This window comes from Ruditapes philippinarum, unplaced genomic scaffold (genome assembly GCF_026571515.1).
Source record: "Ruditapes philippinarum isolate M1 unplaced genomic scaffold, ASM2657151v2 ctg4303_1_1_1_1, whole genome shotgun sequence".
NCBI lineage: Eukaryota > Metazoa > Mollusca > Bivalvia > Venerida > Veneridae > Ruditapes > Ruditapes philippinarum.
Genome location: NW_026859841.1, coordinates 21,925 through 43,509, shown reverse-complemented (window position 1 = coordinate 43,509; position 21,585 = coordinate 21,925). Strand labels below are relative to the sequence as shown.

Here is a 21,585-nt window from a genome sequence, read left to right as displayed (position 1 = left end):
TCCGGCATCATTTGCCAACTTTTTATACAAACGACTTCTACTCAGAAACCACTGGACCATATTAAATTGATGAAATTTTCTGATATGTTCCTAACATGAAGTTCTTCTTAAATTGTTCAAAACGTTCTGCTCAATTGAACATCTGGGTCAGGTAGGCTAATTTAGGGTGCATGAGGGATGTTGCACGTATTCATTATCATTCATGTACATACTCAATCAAACAGAGTCTGCTATTTCATGTGATTTTGTTGTGATTAATGCTTTCGAGGGATCACTTTGTTTCCAGTTTTTTTTAATGAAATCTTTAAAATACTTCAAGTGCAAGGCCTAGGGCTTAGATATTTTGTCTGATGCGTCATCTAATTTTTTTAAGTCATAAAATAGACAAGTACAAATGTTGCTGCAATGCAGCAATTGAGAAGCTCCGCGCAAAACAATGTGCTCATTACAGATACCTTACCAAATTATTCCTACGCACAGGTCATGTTATATTCAGATTAAATACTATTGTAGATTTTTCCGAATGTTTCGTAAACCATTTTTTGCATAATTATACTTATCTTATGCACTGTCCATAATTAAAAAGAGGGGAAAGATATTTAATATAAAAAATGCTTTCACTGATGCCTACCTGGTAAGGAAAGTAATTCCATTGAATACAAACAAGACTTACAAGACTTGTAAATGTTATGTGACATATATATTCATACTTTATTTTTGTCTCATTCGTATACATACATTTTTATACATATTTACAAATATTCACATAAAATCTGCATACGACCATTCTATTTAAGAATTTCAAGAGACATTATATCAATGATAAACATATTCAAGACCTATTACAGTTAGACTAAAATCAAATAGTTAAATTAAAATGTATTTAAACAAAATAATAAAAATAAGGTAACCATCGCTAATCGAAAAATAAAAAAAAAATGCTTAGAAATTGAGAATTGTAAATCGGAGCCCTTATGCGCGTATAAAAACGTTTTAAAAAATCGACTGTACTGTGTTCTGTTTGTGTCACAACTGTAGTCAGTAACATAAGATTATAAAATATCAAAGCCTGTTTTTTTATTATTATAATTGTAACAAATATACAAATAGTATCAAAAGGGACTAATATTATAACATAGTAATATTACATGCATTTTTTTCATGTCAAATTAAAAAAAGTGGTTTCTTTCAATACTGAAAGTAGAAAATATGATACACAAGATCAACAAGGAAAGGCGGCGTTCAATGAACGCAACCCCCATATGACCAAGCAACAAGAACCAATGGCAAGGAGCCCAGGCGGACCCCAAACATAAAAAGGACAGGGCAAAAACACGTTAATCATTAAATGATAAATAATTTTAACCGATTAGGAATTCAAAGAATATAATAATAGGCCCACAAAGGGGAAGGGGGACAGGAGGCCGGGGAACGGGAACGGGGGGGGGTTAATCAAAGAAATAAAAACTAGAGGCAATGGGGAAGATACTTACCGTAGACGAGAAAACAACAAGGGACACAAAGCATAGTGTCACCAAAAACAGTATGAAACAACATAGACATACATCTGAGGAAACACAGTGGGGCGCCGCCTTGGAACGGTCAGCAGCATAATAATGACTGCTGGGGAGTTTAAACCGGTTAATGGTGCACCAAACCTCGCTCTTAGCCCCACCATGTTCCTATAAACGAGACAGTGTAAATAAAATGAATCCCCGCCAAGTGAAATTCTAACAGTTGTCATGGTTACAAAAGGTTAAATAAGTAAAACACTAAAATGATCATGTAGAAACATATAAAAGTAAACCCAATGACCATAACAAAAGTACTCACTGTCACACTCTGGAATGAAAAAATGGGATGAATTTCAAAAAGAACATATTCAGGATTTTTTGTTTGTTTGTTATACACGCGTTACATGGTGATACAGTATTTATCAATATAATAGAAGACTGTTACCTGAATTTTAGGTAGGTATGAGGAAATTCACTAACATCATGTTCGTGCGAGACAAAGAATATAAAAGCTATTTGACATTGGTAATATATTAAAAAAACTATTGTTAATTCATTTATTGGAAGATCAATATATATTTTTTGTTGAATTGCTTTAAAACCATTCATAAAAAACATTACACTTCATGTTCAAACTGCAGATCAGAGTTTCTGTTGTTATTATGATATCTATCTATAGCCTATGCTCAATGAGGGTCCATCCGCTCGTGAGTCCACAAAATGCAGCTTTCGCTGTCGAGTACGGACCCCCGAACATATCACCGAGTCATACCCTTATTATTTTTTTTTTTTTTTACGAAGTGGTAAGCTGTACCAATGACGCTTATGAAATAAAACGTTATATACATCAGTTTTAGGAGATTGTGGCCGTTTTCCATTGTACATAACTACTGCATCAAGAGTTTTAGTATATTGGTTAAAGATATTAAGTTTACCAAATGATCGATATGTGAAACAATGTTATAATATGTTACTTATATATGATAGGAATGGAATGAAAAATTGGGCTACTAACATTAAACAACTACTATATACAAATGGTTTTGGATATGTTTGGAATAACCAGGGAGTTGATGATAAGAAATTGTTCCTAAAAATATTTACAGATAGAATGAGAGATCAATATAGGCAGAACTGGCAAGAAAAAATAAATCAAAGTAAAAAGTTAGATTCATATTGTTTGTATAAATCTGAATTTATCCATGAGACATATTTATCTGTTGTTTTAATTCGTAAATTTAGAAATGCACTTGCAAAATTACGTACTTCATCGCATGATTTAAATATTGAAAGAGGTAGATATAGACAAGAAGAGAGATCTGAGCGTATATGTAATTTATGTAAAGTTTCAGAAGAAACAGAATATCATTTTGTAATGGTATGTACGGCTTATGAAAATTTAAGATCAAAAATACTTACCAAGCAAATATTTTTGTTAATCCTATATTCATAAATTTAATATCTTAATGAGTTGTCAGGCTGAAAATATTATAGAAAATTTTGGCAAAGTTTTGTGTTCCATGCCTTTGAAGAAAGAAAACGATTATTATGTAGTTAGAACATGAATAAATATGATAAACACCACTAAATAGTAAGAAGATTTTGTTTAACATAATGATATAATGTACTATATCCCATTGTATGAAATTGTATTGCTATGTTTATGTTGTTTTGGGCTAGAGGCCTTGAATCAATAAACTCTTTGTCATTGTCATTGTCATACTAAAGTTTAATTATTTCAAAACAACCAATATATCAACATGTTATTATTAACATTTAATTTCATAAATATAAATTAAAGATAATTATTAAAAGCAAAATTTTTAAGGTCTTTTGCCTGAAATCTTCTTTATATTGACAAATTCAATCACTAATAGTATACTTGATATGCTGTGTGTAAATGTAATTCAAAATGTAACAAATTAAATTTCATGTACTACTAAAAAAGGGAAATAACAAATTTATAACACAAATGTCAAAAATCAGAACATTTATAGCTATTTATAGCTTTCAAATTCATGTACAGCAGAACTGCTTTCCGGTTCTCATTTATTAATATGACATGCTGCGAATCACCGACGGGGAAACCAATATAGAAATCGAAAGGAGTTCTTGCATGCGGATGTACTTTTACATTGTTTTAGCTGTAAATCGAAAGGATTTATTGACCAAATCCGGGCCCATGGACTGTGGGCGCGGAGCAATAAATACAGAATCCCTAAAGAAAGCCCAACACGACAAAATTGAAAATGTTGCAGGCTCGGTTTGATTGAGCCTGTTCATGGACGGTACTGGAAAGTGCAAAGCCATGGAATCAAAATGGTTATTGTTTTTTCTTATACCTAAGCAAACCATCTTATTTGTTTTGACAAAGACTAGAGGTTGAAATATTAGCATGAAACGTTGTGTAGAAGACCTCACCCAAGATTGTTCAAATAATAGCCCTTGTGTCAACATTGACCATTTCCCGGGGGTCATTGATTTTCATTATGTAAATATAGTATAAACTTAAAATTTCTCCTCTGAAATTTCGAGGCTAGAGCTGGTATCTAGAGAAATTTTAGAAATATTCTGCCGTGAAAAAATGTCTAAACATCAGTTATTTTGTATGAAGCATAACACCACTATTACAAAAATCATACATGTATCTTATTTGGGTAAATAACTTTCACCGCTTGTTTTTGGACATTATTGCATCATAGCATTAATCTTTGAGCAGTCAGTTGTATGTCAGTGTATATAATTCTCCTAAAATATTAACTGCGTAAAGAATGATCAATGTTAAATCAGTTGACCTACTCAATATATTGACACTATTTGACCTACTTTTTCGTTGTTTTTTTAAGATTTATTCTTAAAATTAGAAGAGTGTTATTTCTAATACTGAATCAAATTTTGACGTATAGACTTGACACCATGGGTGTAGTTTCTAATGCCAAAATGAATTTTGATATCAGCTGCCCCACTTTTGATGTTATGGATATCATTTGACCTACTTTCTTGTTTTCTGACAAACAGATTTAAAATTTGGACCAGGGGTGTAATTTGTGATGCCAAATTAAATTTCGATATCAGCTGACCTACTTGTTATATTTTTGATATGGCCTGACATTCTTTTTTCTTTCTTTTTTTGACATACATACTCGAAATTTGGACAAGGGATGTACATTCTGTTGCCAAATCATATACTGATATCAGCCGACCATCCTTTGATATTTTTATATTATTGGACCTTCTTTTTGTGTTTATTTTCCTTTTTTGACGTATAGACTTTAGAATTTGGACCAAGGGTGTAAGTTATGATACTGAACTGAAGTCTTATGGCAGCTAATCTACTTTTATATTTCTGAAATCATTTGACCTATGTTTTTGCTTTTTGACGTACGTACATGAACTTTGGATCAAGGGTGTAATTGCTGATGCTCAATTGAATTTTGTAACAGCTTACCTACTTTTGATATTTTTGAAATCATTTGACCTACTTTTTTTTTTTTTTCACATACAGACTTGACATTTGGACTAGGGGTGAAATTACTGATGCTGTATTGAATAATGATAGCAGCTGGCTAACTTTTCATATCATCTGACCTACTTTCTTGCTTTTTGACGTTCAAACAAGAAATTTGGACCAAAGTTGTAATTTTAAGCTGAATTGAATTTTGAGTTTAGATGTCCTTCTTTTGATATTATTGACATGATTTAGCCTACTTTTTGACAAACAGATTTGAAATTTGGATTAGTCAAACATGGGTCATCTCGAATAAAAGACTCGGTCACGGGAGCTAAAATCATTTAAATCTAGTAAAAACTCTAGTTATTTGTTTTGATTCCAGTAACCTGGGAATTAGTCAGAAATGCTGTTTTTATGATTTCTAGGTCAAGTTTGAAAGTCGGACAACTGGGGTCAAAACAAGGTCACAAGGCGAAAATATGCAAAAACTTGCTGGCACTCTAGAGGCTACTGTTTTGATCCAAATATCCTGGAAATTTGTCAGAAATGTTGTTTAGATTATTGAATATGGGTCATCTTGTGTTGGGTGAAAAACTAGGTCTTATAGCCCAGATATGAAAAACCCTTGCTAACACTTTAGAGACAACTGTTTTGAACCAAATATTGAACCAAATATTCTAGAAATTGGTAAATAAAAATATTATGATGATTTCCAGGTCAGGTTTGAATATGGGTCAAAAGGGGTCAAAAACTAGGGCACACAGCCTGAATATTGGAAAACATTGTCCACACTCTAGGGGGCTACTGTTGTGATATATAAATATCCTGAAATATAGTCAGAAAGGTTGTTTTGGTGTTTTCTAGGTCGAATTCGAATATGGGTTATCTGTGGTCAAAAACTAGGTCACACAGCCCAAATAAATTGGATTGAGCAATCATAATAAGGTGAGCCATCATGGCTCTCTTGTTTCTTCTTTAGGTACAGTGACAAAATCAGGAGGAGTGTTATAATAACAAATTGATTGACTTCACAACATTCTTTAGGATACAATCTTTATGTATATCAAATTTAAAGTGACCTAGGGTCTTAAATGACTTTTCCCTTGAAGATTAAATTATTGATTTTGAGCCGGAATGCTCTGGCCGTCATCAATTTCCGGTTTAGAGAGGTTTCCGATTGCAAGGTTTTTCTCTTCTGGCAATGATATTTACTATAAGTATTATTTGTGTAGCATCACTCTGTAGTAAAACCATATCTTTTTGATGATAAATATAATGCTTTATTATGATATAGTTCTGCGAATCTTTGAGTTCATTTTCCATTAGTCATCTTAATTGAGCAAATGTTTGAGTGAAGAAAGATAAAATTTAATTTCTTCACCATCGGACAAAAACAAATAGACATGAAAACATTGGTCTCTAGACTATTGAATATAAACAATTTATTTAAATATCGTACCTCAGTGTAGTATACGTATTCGATCAACTTTCTGCTAATCAAAATTAATTGATCGCAAATAAAAAAAAAATGTAACCGATAATCGTCCCATAATTATCGTCTTTGAAGAATTCATGATTGCTAAACAAATTAAGCTTATTGTGATTTCTCTCCTTTCAAATTTAACGGACGTACTAGCATTTTAATTTTCCATTGCGGTTTGCGGAAGTATATTTACATTGAAAATGAACCAAAATTCTGCCTAAATCATTCCTGTTTCCTGAATGTTTGAGCTTCCGGTGTACAGAAGCATTTTTGTACAAAGAAATTGAAGGCAAAATTCGGAATTGCGAACAATTTCCGTCTGTAGAGGAGTTTTAGTATTTCCGTTTTAGGGAGTTTTAGAAGATAATAGATAGATAGATATTTATTCAGGTTAAAACACACATATACATAATACAAACACTTACGCATTTACTTACGCATTTTATATAAAAACACAATTGTAATAAAATGTTTCGATAGTTTGTCAAACATTATATTTATTACAGGAGGCTCATCAAATAATAAAAACATAATAAAGAACAAAATCTCAAATATTACTATTCAGACCTTACCAAAGGGCTTGGTTCACTAACCATCAAATTTGGCCCAACCTCGAAAAGTGTTGAAACTTACAGTAATTCAGATTTAAACAATCTTATTTTAAAATCAGCTATTTATATTTCATTATTATCATATATGACGTTGTTTCTAAGCCTGAGAAACATGTACGTATTATGTACATTGTTAGCGCGACGTCATCGACGCGGGAAAATAATCCGCAAATTTTGACGTTTCATAGCGCCGTTTGAATTCTTTATTTTAGATAACTGAGAAATAAAATATAGATTCTTAATAAACATAAATACCTATTTATATTACTTTTTTTATTTCAATATTACACATATTATGTAAATGAAGCTCGTTTCATTTCGGACCTATTATCTGACGATAATTAAAGCAATAACAAAAGTAGTGAATTTTTTTTTAAAAAAATCATGTATTTTCAATTTCACTTTTCTTTTTGAGTTTGTACATGTTTATTTCATTTTTTTTCAAAAACAGTCTCCGCCATTTTTATTACATGTATTTATTTACCTTCTTTATACAGCTATATAATTAGAGGACATTTTTTCGTTTGAGTGAAATTAGAAAATATTTTCAGGAAATATGATAAGATTCTATATATTTTCACGGCCGGACTGGCGATGGAGAATATTTTGAATTTGATCATGTTGATTGAAAATATGTTCCATTTATCACTCAGACGAAAAAATAATCTTTTTTATTTAATTCTATAACCAAAAAAAAAGTTGTTCACGCACATCCGCACTGATTGTACAGCTCGCAGTAATATTTTGATTATTCATCAGCGAGTGACGCGGTTCAATACTCATTTTGATACCTTCATCTTACACTGTGTAAGAGAAATTGAATAATTATTTTAATTTGTCATAATTATATGAGTAACTGAAGCTATTGACTGTCTGGCAAAAAAAGTTCTTTACAAAGTCAATAAATGTACCTACAGGAATAATAATTACAACATTTTATATTGTATTATAATTACCAAATATTCTTATTGATTAAGTTACTGATTGTCGATTATCTTAACAGTTTAAAAAGCCGAAAAAATGATAAAAGATAAAGAATCATTTATAATTTTACAATTGTAAAAGTCCGTTGTCTCTTGTATTCATTATTTGCAAATGTTTAATCACTGTCAGAACTGGAGTCGATTTGGAATGTAGCGGCATCTTCTAGATGACTACCCCAGTCCCTTACACCGTACCGCGTGCTTTCTTGATGCCTAGCAAAAGCAAGATACCAGACGATGGCCGAAACATGCGCGCACATTCCAACAACTCGTGCCCCAGCACGGCACTGGCAGTACCAAGCCTCTACTGCCGTATCACTGGACCGTATCCACATGAGATATCGTCTGCTGCTTGTGTGACGACTCTGCAACCGTACTGTCAGTAGTGACGTGTCATCTACATGGACATGTATGTCATATGCCCCAGTGAGATGCTCCTGGATGTAACTGGACGCAAGCTTCAACTGATATACACCAAGCGTAAGGTCGTGTAGATTTTCCTCTGACAGTCGCGGAAACGGTACATCCTCAACCGACTTCCATACTTTTAACTTCCGTTCGAGACCACGCTCTTGTACATACTCTTGTAAAGTATTGGCTCGTTCAGCCAACAACAACATTTGTTGGGCAACTTGCGTATCTGCCTCTGTCTGAGACGGTGAACTCAGTGCAGGAAGGTATTTATTACATATAGCACATACAATCCTAACAAAGTCTCCAATGAAGGGCACCTGGCTGCATGGAAGTACTGTTGCAAGCATTTTGAACCGTTTGATTCGAGCGTTGGCCGATTCAACAACCCATCGTACCTGAAAATTAGAAATGGTATAATTACAAATAAACACCAACGTTACACTATATTCATTTATGTTTTAAGGTAAACAACCTTTATACATAAACTCAATTTGAATAGTATCTAAATAGGCTAGAAATACTGTCATTTTTTGAAACTATGGGTCGTTAGTTCAAGCACTAGGTCAATACTTTTCTTCTATGAACATAACTTATATATTTCGTCCAACTCTTTAAGAAAGACACTGTTTAATTTTGATGACATGATTATTTGTATTATTTATTTTTTAATAATGATAATTTGACAACATGAATCGTCCAAAAAACGTAAATACGTACTAAGCAATATACAGCTGAGAAACTTTATTTTGAAAAAAAGCTGATGTACGCATAAATCATGAGTAACACCTTTTTGTATCCTATTAGATATGATAATAACCATTTTCACCCTGGCTTTTTTAAGAAAACAAAGTGTTTTGAATATTATTTATAAGTTATTGTATTATTTACATTTTAGCTTTATCAAAGCAGACTAATTTTAAAAAAAAACGTAGCATATGGTTACTGCATCAAATGTTTTTCATTTGCCTAAACAAATATTTATATTCTACGAAACCCGATTAAATATATTAAAGGCCCATCAATTCATGCTATCAATTTAATTCCTAAAAAAAGGTACCCTGTTACATTTTCAATAAAATACTCATTTGCTTTATTTTTGCTACTCCAGCACAGTTGTTTACATAGTGGATAAGTTTTTGTACGGAAGTCAAAATACTACTTTGTTTATATTATGCTACTTTACGATATATTACAACACATTCAGCGCTATTTTCTTAAGTTGTAAATTATCTAATTGAAACATACTCTTAATTCATTATTAAAGCATTATTATAACTTGTCTGACATTTATAAAGAATGACAAAAATATGGATTTATGATGCACGATGTGCCTTTAAACATACTTTTGTAACTAGCCGACTGGAGTTAGCTTCCTTCGTCGATAGCTGCTTTTGTCCTTTGCTGATCAAGGCAGGCATTTCAGCGTTGATTCCAAGGTCAGCGAGGAGAGTCAGCGAATCCCGGAAGCCACGATCAACTACCAGAATATCTCCTTCCTGTAAAAACTCCCGGAAGTTTTGAATATTGGCACGTAGCATATGGTTCAGTATAGCCGCATCGTTGTTTTTGCCATCTGCAAGGTAAGGGCCAACTATAGTTACAAAGTGACCCGTTGTCGTAACAACAACCATAGGTTTAACCAATGGCCGGCCTTTGTGCATGCTAAATGAACGCCTCTGGAACTTGAAGTTATTTGACTTATTGATATAAATATATGTTCCGTCAAGAACAAGGATCAGTTGGTTGTCATCAGCGTTGAAAAGTGTCTTTGCAAGTTGGCGTGTGTGGTTCTGAATGAGGGTTGACCTTGGGACAGTTTCAATGCCAAGATATAGCGGAACAAATGTTCTCATTGATATTAGACGAACGGTCTCAATTGCGCGGCGAACGCTTGACTTGCTTAAGCCAAATATTGTAGACAGGAGTTTATTGGACATTCCAGAGTAAAGCTTAACAAGAAAAAGTCCAACGGTTGTTCTTGGAGACCTTTTAGGCGTTGTTTTAATGTGTTGAAGCAAATGACTGCAAAAATCATCAAACTGTGGTTTGGTAAGCCCAGTAAGAGATGGATAATCACGTTCGTCTAATGCATCAAAATTAAGTGATGTATTCTGATTTAGGCAAGCGTTTCTCATTTTTTGAAGTATATTACATATTGAAGATCGATTAAGCAAAGAGGTACTTGTCAGCGTCTGTATGTTTGAAAAAGAGTCTTGAGTCAGAGTCCCATCAGAAATATGGACTGGACAACACCTTGCGTCTGCTGGTACTAGTATGTTGTGGTCAAGGAAGACTGTAAAGCGCCCTTCTGCTGGAAGGCACACCAACTTTGGTCCAGGCCTTTTGCACACGAAACAGCGGCTGTGGCTTCTGCTTGTGGAAGAGATTTTCAGCATTACCTGTAATGTAAGAAATGGTATAATAATAATGTCCTAAGAAGTTTTAAGTATAAGTAAGTGTTGAGCATTTTAAAACTTAATTTTACCAAGAGCCGCTCGACTGATTTGTGAATACGTAGTAATGAACACGTTTGGCCGCGTGACCAATTTAATTGTGTACTAATAAACTTTTAACGAACTTGGTGTTTTTAAATTAATTATATTCATTTCAATTCAAATTAAAATATTTTTATAAACAGTCGATTTACTACATTGATTCACAGTTTGCTGATTACCAAAGTAAATGTGTTACGATTCATTTAAAATACTGAACAGAACAGAACATATATTTTATTTTGAATTAAGCATATACATCTCATTTTCATATTTAACAATTAAAATACTGCAATCCCATTTGACAAAAAACTATTTCAAACTCAAACACAAAGTAAATATGATGATTTAAGCTACCTATGTTATATATTGTGGAACGTGTGCCTAACAGTCCATGTTAAATATCTATTTAGGTTACAGATAATACAACATTAAAACAACGCATTTATACCATGTAATGTTACTTATTGATTATTATTAATTTCTTAAATATATTATGGTTGTAATCGCGTGCACTTACCGATGGAGGACTAGTGAATCGTTCGTTTGTAGACGGCGGAACGAGTGCATCGCCAGCATCACCCCTCTCATCAACCGGTACGGGACCTGATTCTTTTGGTTTTCTAAGTTTTCTATAAAATTTGATTCTGCATCCAGAACACACAACACTATCGGGTGTGCAAGTAATTGACAGATTTTTCTTTAAATATTTCTGAATATTTGCCGGTACAGGTCTTCTGTCTCGACGATTTGCTTTTCTATTGCAAATTGTGCAGATGTAATGCTTGACCATATCTGTAAGAAAAAAAAACTAATAAAAAAAAAATTCATCAGAAGTGGGATTCGAACTCGGGCCGCTTCCGTCAAAAGCAGATGTCTCATCCACTGCGCTACAGCGGAATTTATAAAGTGGGCGCCAAGTAATCAAGTATTTGATATCGATCGTACGCATGAGCTAAAAATAGAATTACCTGCAGACGGCTCTGTTTATTGTTTAAATATTCATTTATAGCACATATTTCAAATACCGTTTTCATATTTTTCATAACTTAATTACATTGTAAATTCATTTTCAATAAAATTTGTTCACATACATATCCATTTAAGATTGAAGCCATTCAAGTTTGGATCTCTACACTTGATTGCACCGCTGCTGCTAGTCGATCGTTTATTTATTTAATTTAGAAGAATATGACTATTCTCAAATAAAGTATACAGTATTTAAAATATATATAGATCTATGTTTAATAATGTGAAATATTTATTTTGGGGTAAGAATATAATAAACATTTAAATCTACCTTGTTTGTAGTGGTGTCGTTGTTTACAAACATTTATCGTTGGCAACAGCGGTATTCGTACTCAAACCGTTTCGAAAATATCGTTTCGTCCTTGTTGTTGGAAAATTATATTTAACAGATAAAACATTAAGTCTAATAGTTTCTCAACAACAGACATTGCTGAAATGATTATCTATTATAAATATTTGTAATTTATTTATTGATACAACATGTTATGACATAATTGTTTTATTTGAAATTGAATTTTTAAACATGATTTTTTCAATTATGATTGTGCCTTAAGTTCAAATTTAGATATGAGCCACCACGTGTGCCACTTGCAAACATACATTTTCATGTTTGTTTTTATTTATTGAACACTGATGCCAAGTGATAAATTGGCACATGTGGTGGCTCATACCTATTTTTAGGATAAAACATGCAAAAAAAATCACAAAAAAGCCAGTTTAGTTAAAACCAGGGTGTGTGAAAGTGATATTTTTGTTGGAAAAATTCATCACAAAATCTTAATGGGCTACATATTTGTACAGGTTTAGGATAGGTCTACATAAAAACAAACGCATTTGATTTGGTTAAGCTATTTTATTTTTTCAAAATTTTAGGGCACTTTTATGGGGTTAGTGAACCAAGCCCTTTATCTTTCTTTCCAATGACTAGACGTAAGTGGAAGCATGTATAAAGTAATGTGCAATAACATCGGATTGCCCATGAAAGCCCGAAGGCTTATCTACAATGGGGTCCTTAACAAAAACTTTTAAAAAATTCTTCTTTGAAAGTGTAAGGCCGAGAGGTAGATAGTATGGATGTAACATCATCTAATGACACTTAACAAAAATTATAAAACTATATAGCCCTTGGGTTCGAAATTGGCCCGCAAAGTGGTCATTAATTTTAATTATGGACATATAGTAAAAAAATAAAAACTTCTTCTCTGAAAGTGCAAGACCTAGAGCTTAGATATTTTGTGTGTAACATCATTTGACAAAACTCTACAAAAGTTGTTCAAATTATTGCATTGGGGTCAAAATTGGCTTCCCCTGAGGGAAACGGTGATTTTCCTTGTATGTTTATAGTAAAAACCTATAAAAATCAACTTCTTTGTTTCAACAAAGGCTAAAGGTGAGAAATTTGAAAATAAACATCGTGTAATCGATCTCTACCAACATTGTTCAAATTATCAAATTGTCCCCGTCCCGGGGGTCATTGCCAATTTGAATTTGATATCAGTTTGTATATTTTAAAAAAATTGAATTACTTTCTTGCTTTTTGATGTACAGACATGGAATTTAGACCAAGGGAGTTTTTTTCTGATGCCGCATTAAATTTTGATATTATCCTACCTACTTTTGACATTTTTGATATCATTTAACCTACGGGTTTTTTGTGTTTTTTTGTTGTCCTTTTTTATATACAGATTTGTAATTTGTACTAGGTGTGTCATCTCTAAATTTGGTGCCGAATAGAATTTTTATATCGGTTAACCAACTTTTGTTAATTTTCATATCTCTTGATCTATATTCTCGTTTTGTGATGTACAGACTTGAAATTTCTACAAGTGGTGTAATTTCCGATTTTAGATTGAAATTTGATAGCAACTGTCGTATTTTTCATATTTTGATAGTTGAAATTATTTATATCATTTGAAATAATTTCATGCTTTTTGACATACAGACCAAGGGTGCAATTTCTGATGATGCTGAATTGAATTTTAATAGAAGCTGACCTACTTTTATATTATTGATACCATTTGACCTACTTTCTTGCTGTTTGACATACAGACATTAGATGTTGACCTAAGGTGTAATGTTTGGTGCCGAATTGAATTTTTATATCAGCTTACCTACTTCTGATATTATTGATATCACTTGACCTACTTTTTTTTTCTTTTCTTTTTTTTGACATACATACTTCAATTTTGGCCATGGGTGTTATGTCTGATGCTTAATTGAATTTTGTAAGCAACTGCTATGCCTTTGATATTGTTGATATAATTTGACCTACTGTCTTTTTACACGCCCGTTTGAAAAACGGGACGTATTATGGGAACGCCCCTGGCGGTCGGCGGGCGGCGGGCGGGTTTGTCCAATTTTGTCCGGAGCATATCTCCTACATGTATGGAGGGATTTTTAATGAAACTTCATAGAAATGTTCACCACTATGAGGAGCAGTGTCGCGCACATGAACCAGGTCTCTAGGTCAAAGGTCAAGGTCACACTTAGAGCACATTGAAAAATGCTTGTCCGGAGCAAAACTTCCACATGTATAGAGGGATTTCAATATTACTTGGCACAAATGTTCACCATTGTGAGGCGGAGTGTCGCGCGCATGATTCAGGTCCTTGCAGCCAAGGTCAAGGTCACACATAGAGGTCAAAGTTCAGATTAAAATATGAAGATGTGTATATGGACCATTTAGTCATCATTTATTGAGGGATTGTAACACAAATGGTCATTATCAAGACTATGGCTGTGATACATATAATTAAGGTCAATATATACAAGGTCAAGGTCACTAAAGATGATGAAATATCCAGATTTTGTCCGGAGCATATCTCCTACACGCATGGAGGGATTTTAATGACATTTCATAGAAATGTTCACCATTATGAGAAGCCATGTCACGCACATGAACTAGGTCTCTAGGTCAAAGGTCAAGGTCACACTTAGAGCTCATTGAAAAACGCTTGTCCGGAGCAAAACTTCCACATGCATAGAGGGATTTCAATATAACTTGGCACAAATGTTCACCATTGTGAGGCGGAGTGTCGAGCACAAAATTCAGGTCCCTGCAGCCAAGGTCAAGGTCACACATAGAGGTCAAAGTTTAGATAAAAATATGAAGATGTGTATAGGGACGCTTTAATCATCATTTATTGAGGGATTGTAACACAAATGGTCATTGTCATGACTACGGCTGTGACACATGTACTTTAGGTCAATATATGCAAGGTCAAGGTCACTGAAGATGGTGAAATATCCAGATATTGTTTGAAGCATATCTCCTACATGTATGGAAGAATTTTTATAATACTTTATGGAAATGTTCACCACCATGATATGTATTGCTCCATGCATGATCCAGGTCAAAGGTCAAGGTCACACTTAGAGCTCATTGAAAAACGCTTGTCCGGAGCAAAACTTCTACATTCATAGGGGGATTTCAATATAACTTGGCACAAATGTTCACCATTGTGAGTCTGAGTGTCGCACGCAAAATTCAGATCCCTGCGACCAAAGTCAAGGTTACACATAGAGGTCAAAGTTCAGATAAAAATTTGACGATGTGTATAGGGACCATTTAGTCATCATTTATTGATGGTTTGTAGCACAAATGGTAACTATAATGACTACAGGTGTGACACATTTAATTTAGGTTTATATTTGCAAGGTCAAGGTCACCGGAGATGATTAAATATCTAGATGTTGTCCGGAGCATATTTTCTACATGCATGGAGGAATTTTAATGTTACTTTATAGAATTGTTCACCACCATGAGACGTAGTGCCCTGCACATGAACCAAGTCTCTAGGTCAAAGGTGCAGGTCACAGTTAGAGCTCATAGAAAAACGCTTGTCTGGAGCAAAACTTCTACATGCATAGAGGGATTTCAATATAATTTGGCACAAATGTTCATCATTGTGAGGCTGAGTGCCGTGCATAAAATTCAAGTCCCTGCGACCAAGGTCAAGGTCACACATCCTGTGCATATCTTCCCTACTGATTTGTTTTAAGGTTCATTTTACAACACAGTGCCAAGAATAAAAACTTGCTTGCTAGATAAAACTTATCCATAATGCCCCCATCTCCATCTAAAGCTTTCGTAAACGGGCGTATTTTGTGACTATGGCACCCTTGTTTTAATTGAAATTTAAGTCAAGTCTGTAATTGCCGACGCTTAATTGAATTTTAATACCAGGAGTCGTACATTTGATATTTTTGGTATTGTTTGACTTTTTTCTATAATTCTATAAAGTATTATAGGAACACATTTGCAACATAGATATTTTGAACAAAGCCTTTCCAAAATATTATGACAAAATATTTAATTTATTTACAGAACAATGAAATGATGGGTCAACTGAGCGATCTAGAGCCATCATGACCCTCTTGTTTGGTTATTGACTGTCCATTAAAATGGCTCAGGTTTATTTTCATTTCTGCAAGAATGATATATGGGTTATATCATGGATACTGGTCACTGAGGTTGTTTTGTTGATTTATAGCACAAATTTCTGCTATAAAATTTCTGCAAGAAATTTGTGCTATAAATCAACAAAACAACCTCAGTGACCAGTATCCATTATATAACCCATATATCATGGATATTGGTCACTGAGGTTGTTTTGTTGATTTATTGCACAAATTTCTTGAGTCAAAACTAGGCCACTGCAGAGCCCAAATCTGAAAAATAAAACGTTTTTAACAATATAAATATAATATTGATTAGTTGTTTTGATTATTTGAGTTCAATTCGGGTATTGTTCATGATGGATGGGGTCAAAGCTATTTCACACACCCAAAGTATCACAAAACCTTACATTTGTAGATATGAGCGCTGTGACATAAATTTGGCTTTAGTTAAGATCTGCATATTTCTTACATGTAGCGTATCGTTATTTAGATTGTAATCAGATTAGTTGTGAAATCAGCTTACAATTAAGATAAAATACATCTGCATTCATTTATAGTTCATGCTTTTAGTTGTAGTAATGACAGCAAATTGCAACTTTACAAGAATGTGACTATTATAAATTGACTATTCTTTTAAATCTATACTCCGTTTTTATGTTTTTGTTTAGTGACTTTACAGCTTAAACCCTTTTCTAATGAATCGGGGAAAATGCATTATTGAAATTGTTATGAGTATGTTATAGCCCAATACAGTCATGTGTATTGTGTCAATCAAATGTTGTATTTAATATTATAAGGACTTATATAAAGTAGCTATATATCTCTTTGTAGATAAAACGCTCAATGAAACTTAAAACAGTAGATGGCAAGGAAATGTGTGCAATTACAGTTTTTGCTGCTGCTATCAAATATCTTAAAGAAGACCTACTGAAAAACGTTCAAAGAATGGTTCAATGCATTAATGAAAATGACATACACTGGGTTATCACTGTGCCTGCTATATGGTCGGACCCAGCAAAACAGTTTATGAGAGAGGCTGCATATGAGGTTTGCACTTTCTTTTGATGATCAATGTTACAAGCGTTTTATAACTCATCTCTAAAATTGGTAAAATATACGTTCTTACTTTTAATCAACATGCCTATTAATTTTAAAAAAATCACAATGAAATAAATATGAAATAAAAGCCAGTTAGTTGGCTGTATCATTAATGGAAATGATATCATGTATTTCAGAAGACTTCATTATAAATGGTGTTTGGATTTGTAATATGATATGTAATAATTAAATGTCAACTTGTTCTAAATGTGTAATGCCACTTTTAACTCTTCTGTATTCTTAGTCACATTACATTATAAACTAACAGAGAATCCCATAAGTATTAGTTATGTATGTCTTCGTATGTCTTTCCGCACTACTGAATAAGGATAGGGGGCCAAATTACTGTTAACAGAACAAAAAGGAAAAATAGAGCTAATTCAGTATATATAGAAATGACCTTCAACTTGGTTGCATGACTGTCCATCTGTCCGATCTGTATCTTGTGAACCAGTGGAAGGTAATTGAAACTACAAAAGCTTATATAAAGATCCCGGTTGGGATTGCTTTTGGATCCCCTGGGGTCAAGGTCACCATTACTAAAAATAGTAAAATAAAATCAGAAAAGTAACATTTAGTTAAAAATGAGATATTGTGAACAAACTTGGTATTTAGCAACCTAATGTTGAAACCCTGGTTAGGATGTCATTTTGATCCCCTGACCATCTGAGGTCAAGGATCACTATTACTAAAAAATGTTTTTAAGACAAAAATGTTCGGAATGAGATACTGCACTCAAATAAAAAAAAATTGTACACAATTGATACGTAGAGTTCAATATTTTCTTCAGACCACTTATTTTTCAAAAGGTCAAAGTTGCTGATGGGATATTAATCACATTCAGCAATAGTTTACACATATTTAGATGTAAAATTGAACGTTGATATTAGCTTACCTAGATTTTGATAAAATGACGTATTATCTTGTCAGCTATTAAATTTGGAACGTTTGGTAGATTATAGATGTAAAATTGTACATTGAGCATAATGGAAATTATTCACAACAGGTGTGAGTAGACCTACCTATCGAAATTTATAAACAGGGTAAAAACTGTTTATGTCCCCGCAATCAACTGGCTGCATGGTGCGTTCCGTTATTCCGTTTAATGTATTTCCAGTATTCGTAATCATCAGTTTCTGTTTATTATCTTCGCAACCGTTGCACACATTCAACTCAAGTTTAAATTTTGACGTATGATATATCATAGGAAAATGAAGGTCAAGTTCGAATTTGGTCATGGTTCGATGATTTATGACAAGTAATGTCCCTTGAAGACATTTTCAGTTTTCTGTTTATAATTTCATAAATGAATGCTCAGGTAAAGCTCAAATTGTGTCGTGGTTTGTTGATTTTTGGGCAGAGTTATGCCCCATTAACTTTAAAAACAGTTTTACACGTTTAGTTTAAATATGATATGAATGCAGAATGTTCTTAATGTTTGAAAATAATATAATATAATAGTGTTTGAAAATAATATAATAGTATATTGAAGCCAATTTATAAAATAATTATCGGGGATTATTTTGCTTCTTTATACGATATTTGGCCCTATAAATGGGTCCAGTTTACTCGTTCAGATATTTTTCAAAAACAGAAATCTCAGGTATACCATATATTAAGACGTAAACTCTGACATATAGAGTTCATTGGCCTGTAAATCTGGAGTAAAAATGTGCAATCCAAAGTCCCTAGTTGAGCTAGGCATTCGTGTCCGTCTTTTCAGTGCCTTCAGCACTTTGAGCTTATTTGGAGAATAACTTTACAGTATCATTTTTTTAGAAAGTATCATTGAATACTTAAACGATGGCTCTATTAATATGCTTTTGTATGTGTTGTATCTATGCTATAAATGGCCATACCTCGAAATGCATCAAGATATAAATGATTTCATACGGCTGCTCGGATAGCCCATATATTGCACTGCTGCTCAATTCTGCATAATTATAAAATTCCTGCATTACGGATATACTGTATACAAACAATATTCAAAATAAATTTGTATATTATAGTCTGGAATAGACGGAGAATACCTTTCCATTGCCCTAGAATCAGAGGTTGCCTCTATATATTGTCAGGAAATACCACAGGAAATACCATTTTGCAGAGTCCGTGTAGAAGAAGCAGAAGAACAAAAAAAGGTTGTAATTGCATCCTGTAGAAAATATATGATAAGATATTTTTCAAGAGCAGAAACCCAAAATAAAGCATAGATATACCGTAAATTAAGACGTAAAGTCCTACACAAATAGTTCATTTGCCTGTACATCTGGAGTTTAATAAGTTCCTAGTTAAGCTGCGCATTCCTTTCTGTTTTTTCAGTGCCTTAAGCACTTTGATCTGATTTGTAGAATAACTTTTCAGTATCATTTTGTTTTCAGGAAGATTCATTGAACCAGTGGCTCTATTTATATGTTTTTGCTTTTGTATGTGTTGTTTCTGTGCAATATATGATCATAATTAGAAATGCATTAATAAAACAAACAAATACAGTTTATTGTAAAAAAATAAAAAGTATAAATAATTTCATGCGGCTGCTCAAATTGTCCATATATTGCACAGTTGCTCAATTCTGCATTATTATAGGTTGTCCTTATATATTGCCAGGAACACCAATTTGCAAAGAAACCAGAAGAAGAAGAAATACAAAAATTGGTGATAATTGCATCCGGTAGAAAGTATATGGTCTTTGACTTAGGAGGTTTGTGTTTGCTAGATTGTATTCAGTCTGAAAATGATGGTCATAAGAACAACAGTCAAGTTAATAATATTCAACGTACATTTTGTAATCTTTGTTAAGCTTTCCAAAATATTATATAATTGCTATAAGAAATCCATTATTAAAGATTACTAAATTGTAATGAAAACCACCTTACAACCCACCTTTTTAACTATATCATTTTAACAATTATTTTAAAATGGTGTTTTGCAAAAATAATTACCAAACAAATTCATTGTAGTGATTTGTTTATGGTCCAACTTAAGAAAAAATGTGACACACTGTGATTGAGTCAGATCGTCTGTTTGTACGTCATTTATACTTTGTTGTATAATCAGTAACTTAAGAAGGAATAAACACTGGTTTATTAATCCCTACCGGTTAAACCAGAGTGGACTTAAGGTTTACAGTCAGTCCGAGCGCACGAGAGGGTATATGTTTGGTACTAAATACCAAACAACTACCAATCCTACTCACTCCGTATGTATTGTTGTGTATTTTGATGTACTGTTGGGTACTTTTTTACATAGTAAAATACCCAACAAGAATACAAATGTGAGGACGTCCGGCCGTAAGTCCGTCCGTCTGTTCACAAAACTGGATCCCGTGATAACGCAAAAAGTACAGAAACTTTTTTATGAAACTTAATAAATGGATAGATAGCAGTCTGGATATTATTTTTCATTAATTCTTTTTATAAAAGATTTGTATCTCATGGCAATAGGCTGAAAATATGGCAAATATAACACTATTTGTGATTACTCAGAGAGTATCGAAAATATTTTTATTAAACTTAAAACATAGATAGATGGAAGTATGGATATTTTACACATCATTTTAATCTTGACTATAGGGAGTGTGCTAAGAGCTGTCCTACTCACCAAGTATCGGCGACCTCGTCACGATTTCTGATTCACGTTTTTACGCTTTTTTAATTTTGATTTTTTCTTTTTCTTATTCATTCTTTACCTTTCTTATTTCATCTTTGATTGATTTTAATGTGGAAATATACATTCATTATCAACATTTACATCATATGTGATTAGATTTATTTTGCATGGGTTTCCATGATTATTTTTATTTGCACTTGAAATTTATTTGAAAATATTTTTTCTAATTGTTTCTATATTTCTATAAATAATATTTTTCGAAACTGTTATTTTTTCACTTTTCTTTTTGTGACTATAAATGGTATCTTCTTTAAACATAAGATTTTTTTGCATCCCAATTATGTATGACAATGTTCATAAGTAACATTCTGGTGACAACCAGGGATGTTCAAAGATTAACCCTCAGAGTGTCTTTCAGTCAGTCTGTCTGTCCGTTCCTAAAACCTCTTTCCTTAGATCACTTTTAAAAAACAAATTAAAAAAACTAGAAAAATAGTGAAACA

The 21,585-nt window shown here is 32.9% G+C and overlaps 2 protein-coding genes across 2 annotated transcripts in view; one reads left to right on the top strand and one right to left on the bottom strand.

Annotated features, from left to right (window-relative positions):
• The window catches only part of LOC132758088 (heat shock 70 kDa protein 12A-like), a 54,216-nt gene that overhangs the window by 24,751 nt on the left and 7,880 nt on the right, over positions 1-21,585 (top strand). The window contains exons 6-8 of the mRNA XM_060749601.1: positions 17,210-17,425; positions 19,486-19,614; positions 20,081-20,174. Of these exons, the coding sequence (XP_060605584.1) occupies positions 17,210-17,425; positions 19,486-19,614; positions 20,081-20,174 (439 nt within the window). The remainder of the gene's footprint in view (positions 1-17,209; positions 17,426-19,485; positions 19,615-20,080; positions 20,175-21,585) is intronic.
• On the bottom strand, positions 7,067-10,661 carry LOC132758087 (uncharacterized). Its single transcript, XM_060749600.1, has 2 exons — positions 9,800-10,661; positions 7,067-8,851 (listed from the first exon to the last, which is right to left on the bottom strand). Exons 1-2 carry the CDS (start codon positions 10,589-10,591, stop codon positions 8,159-8,161), a joined length of 1,485 nt encoding a protein of 494 aa, XP_060605583.1. The 5' UTR covers positions 10,592-10,661; the 3' UTR covers positions 7,067-8,158.